This window comes from Spinacia oleracea, chromosome 3 (genome assembly GCF_020520425.1).
Source record: "Spinacia oleracea cultivar Varoflay chromosome 3, BTI_SOV_V1, whole genome shotgun sequence".
Classification (NCBI taxonomy): domain Eukaryota; kingdom Viridiplantae; phylum Streptophyta; class Magnoliopsida; order Caryophyllales; family Amaranthaceae; genus Spinacia; species Spinacia oleracea.
This window is the reverse complement of record NC_079489.1, coordinates 12536363-12555444: the sequence shown is the minus strand read 5'-3', so window position 1 is coordinate 12555444 and position 19082 is coordinate 12536363. Positions and strand designations below refer to the sequence as shown.

At 37.0% G+C, this 19082-nt stretch overlaps 1 protein-coding gene across 2 annotated transcripts; it reads left to right on the top strand.

The window, feature by feature from the left end:
- Positions 1–190: 190 nt before the first annotated feature.
- On the top strand, positions 191–18619 carry LOC110774741 (uncharacterized). Of its 2 annotated transcripts, XM_021979315.2 has the most exons (25): positions 197–488; positions 716–813; positions 2772–3123; positions 3282–3436; positions 3641–3880; positions 5295–5404; positions 5502–5579; positions 5680–5786; positions 6611–6705; positions 6785–6900; positions 8807–8910; positions 9108–9185; positions 9313–9391; positions 9491–9659; positions 11758–11828; positions 13413–13493; positions 13572–13642; positions 13822–13918; positions 14013–14072; positions 14232–14286; positions 14380–14768; positions 14881–16578; positions 16832–17407; positions 17491–17549; positions 18140–18619. In XM_021979315.2, the coding sequence occupies exons 3-25, from the start codon at positions 2777–2779 to the stop codon at positions 18333–18335; spliced, it is 5031 nt and encodes a 1676-aa protein (XP_021835007.2). In that variant the 5' UTR covers positions 197–488; positions 716–813; positions 2772–2776; the 3' UTR covers positions 18336–18619. The 2 variants fall into 2 exon arrangements, with proteins under 2 accessions (XP_056694700.1, XP_021835007.2); XM_056838722.1 differs by lacking the exons at positions 17491–17549; positions 18140–18619 and having other exon boundaries at positions 191–488; positions 14881–16574; positions 16832–17019.
- The last annotated feature ends 463 nt before the right edge of the window (positions 18620–19082 follow it).

Genomic DNA, 19082 nt, shown 5'->3' with positions numbered 1-19082 from the left:
TTAAAAATTGATCGATTAATTTTTTTCGGCTCTATTCAGTTCAGCTCGGCCCGACCTCGGATCTAGCCATAAGTGGACTGGGCTTACAACAATTGGATTTAGCCATCATCATCCACCAAAGTAATATCTATAGATTTCGAAAGAAGAAACAAAAAGCAATAAGGAAGAGTGAGCGTAAAGTTCATATACTTAAAAAATAGAACCAAAAAAAAAAGGAAAAGAAAAAGAAAAAAAGAACGCCTCCTTCGACGTTCTAATCTGCGCAACCCCCACTTTCTCTCTCTAAAAACACCATAACTATAAACACACAGAAGCAATAAACTCAGCTCTGTTAATTTTCTCTTAAAGAATTTCTTCAAATTTTCCTTACTAATTTGTTCTTGCATCAAAACCCTTTTAATTTCATCCCCATTCTACTATTCTATTCAATTGGAGATTAATTCTTACAGATAATCAGCCATGTTATTCTGAGTTTTATTCCATTGGAGGTAATTTTAACATTGTTTTTTTCATTTTTTAATTTTTTTTCTTATCTTTATTTGATGTTGTAAATGTTTAGCCTTTTGCATTAACTATTGTAATGGGATCTTGTAGTTTTATTTTTATTTTTATTTATTAAACTTTAATTTTTGGGTGAATTTTGTTTCTGGATTGATGAAATTGTTGGTTTCTTTGGGAATTGAAAAGGGTGGTTGTTTGATTTTTTCTTCTTCAGGGGAATGCAATTATGGGTTATGGTAATTCAAGGTTCTGGAGCCGCAAAAGAGAGTTTTTAGTATCTGGGTATTGCCCTTCTGGTTGACCTTAATACAGGTCTGCATTCTGCTTTTGAATTTTGTATTTTTCATTTAAATTTAGAATTTTGTGATGGACTATGAGACGGTTATTTGATTGAGATTTGATTTCATGATGTTGTTGCATTTTATCTTGTTCTCGTTTTGTAATGTACACTGTCTTTTTCAACTCAATTAGTGGTGTAGTGGATAAACTGAAATTTAGATTTTATCAAACGCCTTTTAGATTTAAAAAACGAGGCATATTGGAAAGCCTGTAGTTATTGACACTGTTTGTGAGTTTCGTTTTTGGTACTATGGTACCGAGGTTGCGAGGTGCTGCTCGAATGCTGCAGATACGTTATATAGGTTAGCTGATTTAAGTTATTGGGATAATGATGTGTTTAATCAAGTCTTGCATGGGATTCAGACCTTTGTAACATGCTTCTTGAGGCCACTTTGGGTAGAGCTGTTCCATTAAGGTTTTTGTTGAATGCACTATACAAATTTGGGACAGGTGAGTAGAAGTTGGGGAACTAGTGTATTCTCATAGTCAGTCCAAGAACTAGTGTAATTTCATATTAAGTCTAATTAAGAACTCATTGGTTTAGCTCCCATTCATCCCAAGTACAAATATGAGGTTTGTGTATCTCTTCCATATTTGTTTGGTTGGCAGTTTGGCACTTGACCTTTTCCATCCACCTCCCTGCGTTACTTCTTAACACCAAGTATTCACAAATTCTCGGCCACTTTTACGAGGCTCTAGAGCTCTGATTCCACTTGTACATTTTCGCGAGTATTTTTTATTATAAAAGCATCCTCCTATAATCACCCAGCTCATGTGCTCTCTCACAGTAGTGTCTCATTCACAAATTGTTGCTTCATACGTTGCAAATTTGGTAAATTTTGGATTACCCGGTAGTCTGGTACCCTATTTTGTTTGATCATCACATTTTGTTTTTTGGCAAGAAGTTTGCAATTAAGTGATCTCTCTAGGAATCCTTTGCTTTATTAATTTCTACATCTCTTTCGAGAGCTTGCAGTTCCCTATTTATTTGCTTGATCCTTTTCCGATGACGGTTTGGATCTTTCTCGAACTGAAGGTTATTGGTCTCCTCAAGAACGTTATAGTCTTATGAAGGGAAAGGGCATTAATATTATTATATGAGAATGGTAAATTCTTAATAGGATTATCACTTAAGGAATAGATAAATATTAATGGCAAGGGTGTAACATGTGATATGCTGTGGGATAAAGTCACCTTGTTAGCTTCTTTGTGGGCTAAGGTGGTTGGGGCTTTCCCTTTCTTATTCAGTTATTCTACAGGGGCGATTCAAAGATCTTGGCTGATTTGCAGTTGCTGTTTTTTACCTTGTCCTCTTTTCGTACTTGTGCAACCCTAGTAACTTTATCCCCGTAATATATAATGTGAAAGTGTCTACTAACTTTTGGGGTTATTTTTTGAAGTCTTTTGAGTATTATCATGGCATTCCTGTGATTTAGCAGGATTTTGCATGTTTTAAAATGGGTATGACTGAGAATGTGGCATCTGCAATTATTGACCCATGTGGGCATGTCAGGAAGACCTTGTGTTTCTGCTTACCTGTGATTAGCTTATTACTACTTATGATTAGAGGTCTTGCAGACTGCTCAATTGTTAAGCATGGCTGAAGCTGACATATTTTAGTTAGTAGTACCCCCTTTATTCAATAGGTGAGTGAGATGACTGAAGCTGTTAAGTTTTGTTTTTTTAATACATCTGTATCTATTTCTGTTTTCTACGGTCGATGGTTTTTGAGCTTGGGGTTGGGAAGGTGTTTTCAAGATGCTTTAAATGTCAGAACTTAGGTCTGTTTACATCTCACATCCTCTATTCTACAGTTATATTTATCTGGATCAGCTCGCATATCCAATTTATTTGTTAACAACATTATTTCCAAGTCTCAATCAGCAGTTGGTTTCTGAAGTAGTTACATATGCTTTTCTGCTTGTGTTCAGGAAATATGGCTCTTGAGAAACACCTCCCTGCTAGTAATCTGACTGTTAATGTGAAACCTTTGAGTTTCCCTCTTAAGATCCGGGACAAAGCTGCACTTGTAGATCCGGAGATGAGCCCTGACTTGGAGTCTGATGTTGATGTTGATCTCAGAGAAATTTATTTTCTCATTATGCATTTTTTGTCTGTTGGGCCATGTCAAAGAACTTGTGGACAATTCTGGAATGAGCTTCTTGAGCATGACCTACTACCTAGAAGATACCATGCTTGGTATTCTAGGAGTGGGGGGCCTAGTGGTGATGAAAATGATAATGGCTTGTCATTTCCACTGAGTTACAATAAACTTGTGGAGAGGTATGTTATATATATTTTCTTGATCGGAGCAAGCAATATATCCTTAGGTGATCATCATATTGCTGATGATCTTTCAGCACAGATATTGTTGCAACCTTATTATCCACTGTAGTGACTGATTATGAGATTTCTCTTGATGGACTCTTTTCTTTCTGTAGGTATGCTCATATTGGAAAGGATCACTTAATTAAGCTTCTGAAGCAACTATTACTTAGTAAAGTTAATGTACCACCTGGCATTGTTGCAAGAAATGTACCGAATGCAGCTGATGTGCCTACTCTTTTGGGGACAGGATCATTTTCTCTCTTGGGATGTAATTCTTCTATCCACACTTCTGTATTACTGTTAATCTTCCTTCGAATGATTTAAATGTGGTTGTGAGAAGCATCTCAATTTCTGTAAGGGTATAATTTGTAATGAGATGTTCTACTAAACCTCCGGTGAATAGCTAAAATTTTAACACCAAACTTATGATTAAGAACGACAACTTTATCACTCCCCCCATACTTCCCTGCAGATGATGGGAGTAAAGGAGACGATGAGGTTAAACAACCGCCCGTTTTCATGCGTTGGCCTCATATGCAAGCTGATCAGGTGCGTGCGCTGAGGTTGAGAGAAATTGGTGGTGGATTTGCGAGACATCATCGAGCACCATCTACTCGTGCAGCCTGTTATACTATTGCAAAACCATCAACTATGGTGCAAAAGATGCAAAATGTTAAGAAGCTTAGGGGACACCGCAATGCTGTCTATTGTGGTAAGTTATTTGTCTTTCCTTATCTTGATTTTAGCTGTTGGGAGAATAGATACATCAATTATATTTAACTGTCAAATTTTTTCGGCAGGGAAAAAGATGCATTCTTTATACAAAGTATATTTATCTGATATCTGATGAGTCAGGGAATTTTACTTTTTAAGCATGATTGCATGATTACATAAATAAACTAGAGAAAGCGTGGTCCTTTTTTGGGTCAACTCGACTCTATTGTTTTTGGTCAAATTTGCACTCATCTCATTCATCGCTAATGTTTATTATAGTAGCTGGTAATGTAACTTTTACTTTCAGTTTCGAATATGATGAGGAAGTTTGTAATGTCATATGAGTTCAAAGGGAACCATTATCACATTTATATCTGAGATAAATTGAATTTGCAACCTACAGACTATATTTTGTGTGGTTGGTCTTTATATATCATGCTACTTTAATGTACTAGGCACTTGGAAGGTCTGAGCTGTCAGATTATTTTAGTATTTTTTTAATCCCCGCAACTGTCCAGTGTCCACTATGCCTGACGCTTATTGGGCTTGTAGTTTGGCTTCAAACAGTGCCTGGGGTTTATATATCTTGCTTCATCTTGTCAAATGAAGAATCTCTGATCTACCATTTTTTATTTTTATTTTCTATTGTGGCTTTGTATACCCATTTAAGTATGTAGATTCTCAGGTTGTTGTCCTATTAGATTTCTGGGTTTAAAGGTAAAGGGTTATGAAACTGCCATTTTGTGTAAATTAAAATTTGATAGAAGCTAGTATCAGTGATGTTTGTTGCTCTGATACTTTTTTTTTTTCTGGTATTTTGTAATTCTGTTAACCATACGGAGTATGCACATTTATCTTGCAAAATAAACCATAAAGATCCCGAAAGAATAGGATCGACTAAAGAAAGCCAAGAGGACTACCTTTTCTGAAATGAACTCAATGAGAAAGTCTATTTCGGGACGATTACTAGTCCAACATATCCTGCAAATGTGCCAAAATAGAAGCTGGATAGATCTTACCAACCCCTTATCACCCTTACCAATGGAAATAAACACGATTTCTAGTCTTCCGATAACCCCTACCTCAAAAATTGTAACACATATGACATCAGGCCAGATTGATTTATTTAGCCTTCAAATCTTCTAGTTGTCTTTTGTATTTTATTCTATTTATAACAGCTTAAGATATTGCGATTATCTCAATACTTTAATATTATCAGAAACCACCTTTTAAAATAGAAACCCTGTATTGCGGTTACCATTGGATATTATCTGTTCACATACTCTGTACTTTTAGGCTAAATGGAACCTTGTATTTCTGATGTTCTTCATCTTCACCTTTATTCATTGAATTTTATTTATGTTATATCAAATTCCAGTGCCCGTAGTAATATCTTTTTATGAATATTGCAGCTGTATGTGATCGTTCAGGAAGATTTGTCATAACTGGTTCAGATGACCGCCTTGTGAAAATTTGGTCCATGGAAACTGCGTATTGCTTGGCTAGCTGCCGTGGGCATGAGGTGCATTTTTATGCTTTCTATACTGTTCAGGATTTTCAGATGGTTGTGTTTCCCTGTTTTTCCATCTGTTACTTATTTACATTTGCTGTTATCTAAGGGTGACATCACTGACTTGGCTGTGAGTTCCAACAACGCTTTAGTGGCATCTTCTTCAAATGATTGTATTATTAGAACTGTGAGTGTCTGGTTCCTCATCTCACTTGACATTATGACCTTTGCCTACTCCTCCTTCTTATAGAGTATCTTACTCTGTTCATTCTGGCCTATTATTACAGTGGCGTTTGCCAGATGGGCAGCCAATTTCAGTTCTGCGTGGACATACAGGAGCCGTTACTGCCATTGCTTTCAGTCCAAGACCTAGTGCTATATATCAGCTTCTATCGTAAGGCTTGTCCTGTTTTGTTGTTCCATATTTATTCTTACTCTTTTTCTGACTCACTTTGTATTCGGTTTTTCGGTTTTTCCACCGTTTGTTTCTTTGTTCTACTCAGTTTCATTTTACACGGTCACCAATTCAAAACTCTGACTGTTATTGTATTTAATTATATGCGAGTATTAGTTAAAAAATTATAGAAACTTGATATTATGAAACATCGAAACAAATCTAACAAAATAACACATGATAATTTATATTCTTTTATACAAATCATAAAGTGCGGTCAAACTTTTTTACACTAAATGTCACAAACAATATTTTTTAAAAATTCTCATTCATTTATCCCGTGCTTAGTGCGGGTTCAAAGCTAGTGCTTACTACATGCTAGTTGATTTTTAAGCTTCTTGTGTTTTGCACATTAAGGGGTAAAGATTTAAATTATTAAATGCATTAATTATTCTGCAAGTTGTGACTTAAGGTTGTTATCCATTGTGGCAACAATTTGGTCAGCCCTTGTCATTATGAATTTATTTTAACATGTTTATTTCCTATCTCATGGTGATGTGAGGATTCATTAATGTACTACAGTACAATACTATTTCTGTTAGTTATCACATTGCCAGTTCAAAACTTCAAATAATGCTATCAATTGACAATTGGCTCTATAGAGGGAGTTTATTTTTTAATTTTCTCAGCACACAAATTTAGAGGTGATGAGCTTTATCTTAAGATTTCTCAGCATACGGATTTCAGAACTTTCTTTACCAGCCATTTGGTTTACACTTTTGTAATCTAAATTGATTTTCACTGTATTCTTTTTTTCTCTGTAGATCAGCTGATGACGGAACATGTAGGTTATGGGATGCAAGATACTCCCAAATCAAGCCAAGGATCTATCTTCCCAAACCTACTGATCTAGTTGCAGGTTGGCATATATTTCGTCTCAGGTGGTTAACTATTTTTTTTTGAGTGGAGTGATTGACTGAAGCTGCAAAATATTGTAGGAAAGAGCACCGCTGCTTCATCCGTCACTTCTGAACAGAATCATCAGATATTTTGTTGTGCATTCAACGCCAACGGCACTGTCTTTGTGACTGGTAGCTCAGATAATCTTGCAAGGGTATGTTCTATTATGCTTAGAGTTTACATTTTATCTAGATGGAAAGAACTAGATTACCTAGATTTTATGAAAGGCGTGTATTACATTTTTCTAGATTTTACCTTAGTTAGTTGTGAGTATTGTGGCTAGTGGAATGCTATTTATGAGATGCCCCCCCCCCCCCCCCCATTTTTTTTTATTAAAAAAATCTATCAAGGTTGTGGTGCGGAAGGAGAAGAGATGACTATTGAGCTGACAATTATTTGAAACCCCATAATCAGAGACACACGAGTAATTGCACAGTAGAGGGAGGTTTAATGATAGCCTCCCTGATCGGGGTTGAATACATGGATCATAAAGCCCCAAAGTTCCTGTCAATGAATCAGGGGTATATATCATATTGATGGGTTAAATCCTGTCTGGTCACTGACTCACTTTCCCCCTCTTTCTTGGATCTTTCTTCTCACGCAGTTCCTTGAGGGGTCGTTTGTTTCACCAAATCAGGAATCAGGCATGGGTTTTGAATCGATAAAGCATAAAAGCTCATAATTGCTGTTTGGAAACAAAATTTTACATCCTTAATCCATATCTGTAACCCTCTCTGAGGTGGATTTTAGCTAAACCTATAGCTTGGAATCACTTAATAAAATAGAAGTTAATGCCTAACCTCCATTAACTCCAAGGTTCGACAACCCTAACTGCACTCTTACCAGTTCCACCACCTTCCTTAGAATTACATCTGACTCTCTCTCATCCTCCAGCTTCACCATACCCCCACTGCAATGGAACAGGTATGAGTGTTATTTTTTCAACCAAATAACTGAACTGTAAATATCAAACTACATAGCAATGGAACAGGTATGGAATTAAGTATCAAACTACATAGCATCATATATATAGTTGAAGAGAAAAACAAACCTAACTATAAATAAGGAACTATATTTCATGATGGTGATCTTGCCTAACCCACTAATATTTGAATAACCTTAAACCTTATTAACGTAAAACTAGGATACTAATATCCCTAAACATATGGCTCTTACATTTGAATTAATCAACCAAACAAACACATGTTCTTAAACTTATGCACTTCTATACTTTGAATCTATAATCGAACATGCCCCCTTGATTCCCAAAATTTCTCTAACACCATGAACAACTTGCTCTCTTGTTCTCTAACATTTGAAGAAAAAATTGTTTGCTCTTGCTTGTCAAGTGCTTACGTCTACGGGAATCGCCTTTGTCATGACCATGGTCTTCTTCACATACTCTCCCATTCATCGGACATATGCTCGTACAAGACTCCCTTTTCCCCCCTTCCTGTGAAACACTTCTTTTCCCATGATGATATATTTTAACATCCCTTCCATAATTCCTGTGAAAAACTTCTTCATCCATTGCCGATGAGATGCATGTTGGATTATTGATTCAAAGTATAGTAGTGCCATAAGTTAGGAACATGTGTTTGTTTAGATGATTAATTCAAATGAAAGTGGCATGTTTTTAGGGATATTAGTATTATAGTTTTACATTATAGGGTTTAAGGTTGTTGAATTATTAGTGAGGCATGATCATCATGGGATATAATTCCTTATTTTTAGTTAGGTTTGCTTTTTCCTTTGATTATATATATGATGCTATGTAGTTCGTTGTTCAGTGGAATGAATTGGAGCAGTATAATATCTGTTTTTCTATTCTGTTCCCCCTCTCTTTCGTATATGTTATTAGTCGCCAAACAGGGCCTAAGTTTTCTCAAATTTTCTGCATCTCAGTGAATTTGCACCATTTTACCCTTTCGTCTCGCATGAAATCACCAATAGATGTTACACCCACCTTATCTACAACCCTTTGCTTCTTGAAGTGCGTGATCTTGACTTGTGCTCTACACTCAAATGATAGTAAATAAATCAATTTTATCTTCCTGCAGGTCTGGAATGCTTGTAAATCTGGCGCTGACGATTCTGAACAACCTATCCATGAGATGGATGTTCTGTCTGGCCATGAAAATGATGTTAACTATGTGCAATTCAGGTCAGTTCACTCTCAAACTATAGTACAAAAGGGAATGCTGATGTGCTAATTATGTCTCGCATGCTCCTTATTGGTTAGTGTTTCTAGTCGATGGTGATGCTAAACCTGTTAGGTTTATTCAAAACAGAAGTTTGTATTATAACTTAAGATTGTCCCTTGACATAATTGGATGCTGACATTTTCGTGCTTTTCTACAGTGGTTGTGCTGTGACTCCTCGATTCTGCGCTGCTGATGTAACCAAGGAGGAAAGCTTTCCTAAATTCAAAAATTCATGGTACTTACATTTCATTCTTTCCTGGTTTTTGTGTGTCAATTGTGGTAGATTGTGATGAAAGGTTTTACTCAGACGGTTTATTGTAAGATTTAGTCAAGACCAGTTCATCTCACCAAAATTTTGCCAGGTTTTCTCATGATAACATCGTTACCTGTTCTCGTGATGGGAGTGCAATTATCTGGATTCCGAGGTCACGTAAATCACACGTGAGTCATAATTTAAATTTATTCTTTTTTTAAGTGATATGATGACCAACCTACTGTGGAATATTACCTCACTGAGAATATGATTTCTTGTTGTGCTAGGGGAGAGCTGGGCGCTGGACTCGTGCTTATCATCTCAAGGTTCCTCCTCCACCCATGCCTCCGCAGCCTCCGCGAGGGGGTCCAAGACAGAGAGTTCTACCTACACCTCGTGGTGTTAATATGATTGTCTGGAGCCTAGATAATCGATTTGTCCTTGCTGCTATTATGGGTAAGTTAATGAGAATAATTTTTGTTCGATAAATTTCTTACAAAGGTGCTTTAAAGGCATGAATTTTTTGTAACTGCTTCAGAAGAACATTTTATACAAAATCTTTTTCATTTTTCTTTTTCAATTCACTGTGCATAAGATCTGTCAAAATGGTCAGTTTTGGATTGGGTAGTATCAGGTTCGGGTCATTTCGGGTTGAGATTACTTGAACATGACCCAGAATGCTCGGTCGCAGTCGTTCAGTCGGGTCATTACTATCCCAATTTAGAAGGTGGACCATGGTGCACATTGAGCATGGTGTACCGTAAGAACACAAGTACATAACTAAAAGAACATTACCTTAATAAAAAAGAGCATGATGTATTTATTATTTGTACTTCTAGTAAAAAGTAAAATACGGAGTAATATTTCATAAAAAAAGTGAAATAATATATCGCATGTTCTTTTGTTGCAAGGTCATGTTCTTTGTTTGTACACAATATGCTCCTCTGGTGCACCATGCTTATTGTGCACCATTATCCATAGTCCACGAATTGACTTCTAATACTAATGGAGTAATGTACTATTAAAATAAATTTTATTAAAAGGAGTTTGCAATTTCCAGACTAATAAAATTGTCAAAATATTAGTAAACGGCAGAGACGTCAATTCAAAAACTAACATAACAATTCACCCTAACTAAACAAAGGCATAAAAGTATCGTACAACAATGTTTTTTGTTGCCTTAATTTGATGGTGTTACAAGATGTTTTGGTGGGGACTTTTGAAACAATTTGATCACTCAAAAAGGCTGGGTCAGTATAGGGTCGGGCTGGGTTTGACCCATTTATTTTTGGTGTTGGGTTTGATCACTTTCGTGTTTCGGGTCCTTGTTTCGTTTCAAAACCCAGTATTTTCAGGTGGGGTCAAATTTTGACAGATCTAACTGTCCAGCCAAAATTATCAGCTCCTTGCGACAGATTTGGTATTTGAATTTAAAATTTTCTGGTTTGCCACTTTTATTACTTCTTCTTAGCTGTGAACCTGTGATGTTGAATGGGACACTAGAGGAATTTCCTTGACCCCTATGTTTAGAGAAACGACTTATATGTATTATCTAGTGAATTGATAAATGTGGGTCCTTTAATGTTTTGTGTGTTTTGGTCAGTGGTTGCTAAATAGCTCCTCTTGTTTGCGATATTTGTCATTTCAGAGTTTCACATCTAAAGGAAGTTAATTAAGAGTGTTTAATCTTACCTAAATGCCGTTTTATCTTCCTAGTCTTAATACCATATTGGAAAATGATAAGAATACTTGCATGATTTAAGAGGTAAAGGAGAGGAGGCTCATTTGGACATGCTATTTTGTGGTTTATTGGCTAGTTCCGGAAATCCAAGATTTATGTAAAAGTCATTATACTATCCCCTTAATCAATGGAAGACGTTTCACTCTCCCATCATCTTTCTACCTTAGTTTTAAAAAGCGCGCTTTTTTGCGCTTAAAGCTCGGAAGCTCAGAAGCTCAAACCAAAACGCTTCTACCAGCCGAAGCCCAGCGACATACAAGAAGCGTGCGCTTCCTAGCGCTTCGGTGCTTCTGCGCTTCCTAGCGCTTTTGCGCTTCCTGTAGTCTAGGCACTTCAGACCCTTCTTTTTTATAAAAAATAAAGCCACGTGACTCTAATCTTCTTTTTTAAAGTATCACGTGATTTCTTTTTTAAAAAAGCGAATATTTGGGAAGTTTTTGAAAACCCTAGTGCAATTTTCTCCCGTAGTCGGATTTCTCTAGCCTTCTCGCCGGATTTCTCCCGTCGGATTCTGAATTTTTCTTTCATCGTTTTGATTTATCTATTTTTTTCATCTTTTCTTTCCATATTTTCTCCGTATGTTCAGGATTTTTGAAAATTTATTATTTCTTTCCGGGCGCGCTTCGCCTACGAAAAGCGTGCGCTTTCGCCTGCGCTTTGCGCTTAAGCTCCAGGGCCCTTTTGCGCTTCAGTGCGCTTCGCGCTTTTTAAAACTAAGCTTTCTACAATGATTTTCTTCAGATCTACCTGGTCCATTTATGTTTTGTCATTGACCGTCTGCATTTTTGTGTGTCTTCCTTTTTCTCAAGACAGATTGCAGAATTTGCGTATGGAATGCTGCTGATGGTAGCTTGGTTCATTCTTTAACGGGCCATACTGAGTCTGTAAGTTTTTAATTTTCGTCCAGAATTCCAGACTGCGTTGCCCAAATAGACAAATTGAATGGGATGTTTTATTATGTATTTCTTTGAGTTGTCTCTTCTCTCTACCCTCCCTCACTCCCGTCAATTGTCCAGAAAGGGATAATGTGCGTCTGACTGTAAAAAGTGGTTCCATTCTCGTTTTACTCTTCTTTTCTGCCCAAGTGGCTTTTCATGTTAACAAATATTTAGGGTGTGTTCTCTACACCTGAATTTCACTTTCCTGAACTTATCAACGATTCTAGACTTATTGGCACCGAACTTTAACTGTTCTGGGCTTATCTTAGCGTATTAGAACTTGTAGCTGTGAATTGAACTTGAGTAGCCTTTATTGGCCATGACCTTAACTTATTTGAATTTATTGGCCTCGAACTTAACTTATATTCATGTTGGGACTAAGGCTTTGTTGTTGTTGTTGTTGTTGTTGAACTTAACTTATATGAATTATTAGCCCTGAACTTAACTTATCAGAACTTATTTTTCTTGAGACCATAAGTTAAATTTTAGACCATTTTCCAAGATTGCAATTTGCGTAGTGTGATATTGATTGATGACAATCTTCAGTTTCTAATTAGTTTATCGAAAAGACTGTCTAAGCCTCTAAGGTGTGCCTGAGGTACTGTAGTGTAACTGTGTAAGGCTCACAGAGTGATTACCTCTTGGAGTCTTGGGGGCCTTGAGGTTCTTGAGACACAAGAGGTGACTAAACATCTTTTGGTCTTTCATAAAAAGAATATCACGAACTTTAGTGTTCTTTATTTTTGTATGAGATCATATCTTAATGCACAACCTCTTAGCGTCACTATGTTTTACATCATTTTTGAATTTACCTTGGGTAAACTTGAGGCTTAGCAATATTTTTTATAAAATTCCTGAAGTTTTCAAGATCTCAAAAATAACTTCGTGATTATGTCTGTGGTGAGGGAAACATAATAGCAATGGATAAAAAGTTCAATGTGATGCTTCTAATGTATAACCTCATGCACATGTACTATGGTGCAAACTAAAACCCCTGAGAGTCAATTGCCTCAGGAAAAAGAGAAGCATTTGGAGACTTGGAGCATTAGATGCACCTATCATTTAACCAGCAGAGCAAAAGTGTCAGAGCAGTAGTCATCTATGAGATCATAACAAGGTCATAAAAACTACACTGATGAAAAATCCGAAACACTGATGTAGGGATTATTTTGGATAACTTAAAAACATGGGAGTTTCTTGAAAAATGGCTAGGTAATTGCCCTAAAACTTCTGTATCCACTGTAAGAGAATCTTTATATGAGCAACTACTCCCCCCCAAAGAAATACTGTCTTGCCCCCCCTAGGCATATGCACCTACAATTCTCGCCTGATGTCGACCTCAATTGTCGCAAGGCTTTTGGATCATTCTTCTCTGTGTTGGATCTCTATTATGCATGATGAATCTACTTTTGATCTTCTTGTGCATGTAATCTTTTCTATGATGTATTAACCTTACGTTTACTTTGTTTATTTACTTATCTGCGATTTTATGACATGAAAATGTACTTGTCCTGTTTGTTCTCTAAATAGACATATGTCCTGGATGTTCACCCTTTCAACCCTCGCATAGCTATGAGTGCTGGATACGATGGGAAAACCATAATTTGGGATGTAAGTTATCAGTTAACTCCCTTATATACATTCAGCAAGACTTATGTGCATAGTCTTACTAGTTCAGTTTTGTTGCAGATATGGGAAGGAAAGCCCATTCGGATCTATGAAACTGGACGGTTTAAATTGGTTGATGGAAAGTTCTCTATGTAAGTCGTGGTGCTTGTTACTAAGATTATCGTTGTTTTCACAGTGTTATTTGTTTGGATTGAAAAGCAAAAATTAAATTGGAGTTCTTTTTTGTGCTACTGTGGATGTCCATGTGGCATCTCATCCTTGAAAGTCATTTTTATTTTCTCATCCCTTTCTTATTAATTCCTTTACATAGGGACGGGACGTCTATTGTACTTTCAGATGATGTTGGTCAACTTTATTTCTTGAGCACTGGTCAAGGCGAGTCCCAAAAGGATGCAAAGTATGATCAGGTACTAAAAGAAACTACTCCTTTCTTATAATTTTTATGCTGTTAAAGATGCTCAAAGCATCTTAGCTAATATTTTCAAATCGTAAAATTTGCAGTTCTTTCTCGGGGATTATCGCCCACTAATCCGAGATACTCATGGAAATGTTGTTGATCAGGTAAGGTTTTTCATATGTAGTTCTCATATTTATAAAGCTTAGTAAGAGAATGCTGTTGTGGGCCGTGCCCGTCACTGTTCTGTTTGTTTACGAGTATTCATGTTGTCCACTTGTCTCTCTTGATACTTGGTTTTAAACTATTCATCTCTCTTGCTACAGGAATCTCAACTTCCTCCTTACCGAAGGAATATGAAAGACCTTCTCTGTGATTCAAGTTTGTATTTTCTCCCCCACTTAATGGCAAATGGTTAAATCTTTTACATCATTACTTTTTCAAAAATTTTGATTGTTCACCTTTAATTACTAGGCATGATACCATACCCAGAACCCTACCAAAGTATGTTTCAGCAAAGGCGTCTTGGAACTCTGGGTAAAGAGTGGTGCCCGTCTTCTGTTATGTTTTCTGTGGGTCCAGACTTCAATTCGGAACAAGATCACATTCTTCCCCTGCCAGATTTGGATATATTAATAGATCCACTGCCGGATTTTGTGGATGTCATGGATTGGGAACCAGAAGTAGAAGTAATTAGTGATGATACAGACTCTGAATTCAATGTTACGGATTCCTTTGGTGGCAATGGAGGACATATTAGTTCAACATCTTCTGGTGATTCAGAATGTAGTGAAGAAGACACTGAAGCTGAATGCAGTCACAGAGACAGTGTTCGTAGATCAAGGAGGAGAAAGAAAAAGAGAGTATGTTTTCTATTCGATTCATAATTCCTTAGTCCTCAATGATACACTTGTCTTGTCACTCGTATAAATGTTAGGTTTATTCACATGTGTAATATTTTTTTTTGTCTTGCAGACAGAGATAACTACTTCTTCGGGGAGGCGTGTTAAGAGGAGAAATTTGGATGAATGTGATGGTAGTACCCACAGAGTCGACCAAAAGAGAAAATCAAGAAATGGACGTAAACGGTCAAAGAAGAAGTCTTCGAAGGCTTCAAGACCTCAAAGGGCCGCAGCTCGTAATGCTCTTACCTTGTTTTCCAAAATCAAAGGTAGTATGCCAGATCAAGATCAAGATGAATATGGTTCAGAAGGTTATTCATCAGAAAGTGAATCTGTGCTTGAAGATTCTTACTTTGAGGGTGAGGAATCTGACAAGTTGATTCCAGATGACCGAGCAAAGAATATTAAGGGAAAAGAAGTAGCTCTTGATGATTCTGAGGATATATCTAGATCTAAAGAGTTCCTTGAATCTCATGAGAATGGTTGGAACAGAAGGAGACTAGTTCTGAAATTTCCAGTTCGCGATCCAAATAGGGTTGTGTTTTCAGGGAATTCTTTCCCGACATCTGGGGATTTCGCAGGTTCTTCATCTTCAGCATCAGGTGGCCCTGTAGAATTTGTTGGAAAAGATTCTATGATTAACTTACATGGCAATGAAAACCTCTCTGGATATGATAGACTGGGTTGGCTAGGTGGTTATGGCAATGATGCTATAAAATGGGGAGGGGTTAGAGCTCGTACTTCTAAGCGACTTAAATTGAGTGAAGCTCCTCGGACGAATGCTTCCGGGTCAAGCTCTTTCAGTGGCAACCATAATGAAGCTGATAATAAACCTGGTGCAGATTCAAAATCTGAAAATGAACAAAGGGATGTTAGTGGCAAGCTACAGGAGATTACTGAGCTTAGTCACGAGCATTTAGGGAATCCAGATGGGTTAGCTGATGGAAATCTTTCAGAGCTGTCTAATTTGAATAGATCCCTGATTTCTGATGGAGTGCAGGATGAAGTTCATGTAGCTACTGAGAATGGAGCTCCGTGTTCGAATAGCAGTGATGAAACCCATGTGTCAACATTATTGAGCATTGCAGGAATGAAGGATGTATCAGATCCAAACAATTCTTATGAGCTGAAAACTTCACCTAATGAAGGGAATAAAAACAATGGTACAGCTTTTGTGGAGCAAAGGTCTGGTGCGGAAGAGCTTAAAGCTGGTTTGGGTGGTGAAGACTGTAATATAGATGAAGTAAAAGAAAATGCTTGCTCTGCAGGACTAAATTCACGTTCACAGAAGAATGATAGGATGTATAGTGCTGTTTATAGAAGATCAAGGTCCTTTAAGGCGGCGAGGACATCTTCAGATGGCAATGGTGCTCATATTAGTGAAAACACCTCAAATGCAAGCTGTCAAAATCAGAATGGAAACGTTGATACAAACGGTATTGTGGTTGATGGCATTAATCAAGCCTGTTCTTTGGAGCTTAGGGATACAGCTGAAGAAGAGCTTATTAACCATAAGAGATCAGGTGGGGATAGGTCAAGAAGGACCGTAAATGTGTCATCAAACAAGGTTCGAGAAGAATGGGGATCTAGCATGACTGTGGGACTGAGGTCCACGAGAAATAGGAGAATTAATTTTGTTCGTGATGCAAGTCCAACAGAAAGGAGGAAGTCAAGTCAGTCACAAAGAAAGTTATCGTGGCTCATGCTTTCTGTGCCTGATTGTTCTCGATATATTCCTCAGCAGGGTGATGAAGTTGCATATTTGAGGCAGGTAATCACTTGATATCTGGACTACCCTTACTTTTATTTGTTTGTTCCACAGCCCATTTATACATTTTTCTTCTAGATGGTCATATGAATGGAACTGTTGAAAAAAGGGATACTAATGATAATTTCAACAATCAAGTTTTGTGGGAGGGTACATTGTTAGCCGTCAACAGTTATAATTTGTTGACAAATAATTCTTCCATAAAATTGAATTTGCCTGATTATTCTCCATCTTTTGATTGATGATATTCTTGCAGGGGCATGAAGAATATATATCTAGCAATAAGTCTTCTATGAGGGGACCTTGGGAATATTTGAAAGGAAAGATCAGAGATGTAGAATTGTGCAAAGTTACAGAGCTAGAGTATTCCATCGTTCCAGGCTCTGGAGATAGCTGCTGTAAAATGACACTTGAACTTATAGACCCCAGTTGTAGTGTATTTGGTAAGACATTCAAGCTGACGTTACCAGAAGTTTCAAATTTTCCAGACTTTCTTGTTGAGAAAACAAGGTACGAGACTGCTATTGAGAGAAACTGGACTAAGAGAGACAAATGTCAGGTGTGGTGGAAAAATGAAGGTGATGGAGATGGTAGTTGGTGGGAAGGTCGAATCTCTGATGTGAAACCCAAATCCGCTGAGTTTCCTGATAGTCCTTGGGAAAGATATCATGTTCGGTATAGAAGTGAACCTACCGAAATACATGAACACAGTCCTTGGGAACTTTATGATGCTGGCGATACACAGTGGGAGCAGCCTCATCTAGATGACCACACCACCAAAACACTGCTCTCATTTCTTTCTAAATTAGTGCATTCCGGAAATAAAACTCAGGTATAATAAAATGTCAGTTTCTTCTGGGTTTTTATTTTTACCTTTCTAGAAAATTGACTGAATTCTTTTATAAAACATTTCAGGATATTTACGGGGTTCAGAAATTGCAGCAGGTTTCGGAGAAGTCAAATTTCTTAAATAGGTATGTACATATTAAAGCTAATTCACTTTCCTAAATGGTATCTCTTTTGTCTTTTCATTTTCAACTGAAAATTTCTTCAAATGCTACGCAACTTCTTGCCTTAAAAATTTCTATAAATTGTACTCCCTCTGTTTCAAAATGAGACTATATGATACGGAGTAATATTTTGATGTTTGTATGAGTGGTAAAAAATTTCAAACTTTGACCTTGAAAAGTAAAGTACTAAAGTGTAACTATTATTTCGAAATGGAGCTAGTACTCCATGAGATGTCAGCATCCATTTTCTTGTATGTGAACTTTTGAAAGGGAAAAGATCCATGTGACTTGATTGCAATTGGAAAGACATGATCTTTTGGTGCAACTTTGGAAAGACATGACGAGTGGGCAGTATATCTAAAATGGAAAGATGTTTCCCCTCACCTTATTTTGTGCGGAGTAATAACAGAAGTTTTATTCAATAAAAAGAAGCTAAGAGTCGACATGTGATGGCCATTGCCCATTGCTCTAAAGAAAGTCTAAACAAAAAACACCAATTTCGAACAGTTTTGTTGAAGCTGACATTGACGTGGGTTTTTCAAATATGGTTGCAGGTTTCCAGTACCATTATCTCTGGAAGTTATCCAGTTGAGGCTAGAAAATAACTATTACCGAAGCTTGGAGGCAGTAAAGCATGACATTAACGTTTTGTTGACGAATGCAGAAACTTTTTTTGGGAAGAATGCAGACCTCTCAAAGAAGATTGAGCGGTTATCGGATTGGTTTGCAAACAAGTTATCATCATTGTAGCATTAGGTTTCTCCTAATACAATTTTGTAGAGGAACTTTCTGTTCTAATCCCATTATCCCGTTTTCATTGTAGATATGTAGTTATTCAAAATCTCCGATTAGGCAGCCCGAGCCCCAGCCCCAGCCCCAGCCCCAGCCCCATTAAGGAGTTAGTTTCTTTAGTGGGGAATTCTTTTTAGCATAGAATTAGTGGAAAGAGAGGTAACCTTGCATTTACCATAACATCTGTATATACACACTATATCTTCTCTCAAGAAATGGAAAATGATTTGCCTCCGGTTCAATATATGTACAGATTTTTTTGGTTAGTGCAATGGTGTATACTAGAATAATCTTTTTGGATGTATTGCTGTATATTAATATTTGTAGTAAATATTTGTAACCATTGTTGGTCCCCAGGAGGGAAGGAGCTCAGGTTTGACGAAAGATGTTAAAAGACACAAGGCGCGTCATCTTACTACGTTTCAGTGTAACAATGGTGGCTTTTTTTGTTTGGAGGGATAAGAGGTGGTGATAAGGATTTCTTATAGGTGGATAAAATGGTTGTCATATTTTTGCCAAGGCTAGATGTTGCCTATATTTTTGCCTACTCTAGAATCTAGATGTTGCCTTTAAATGGTTGAAGCCAGATACATAAATTTAGGGTGTTTTGATGTTTCAATATGAAGGAAAAAAATTCTAGCTGGTTCATAGGTTTCCATTCTGAGAATTATGCTTAAGAGTAAAACCAATTGATGACCAAAAAAA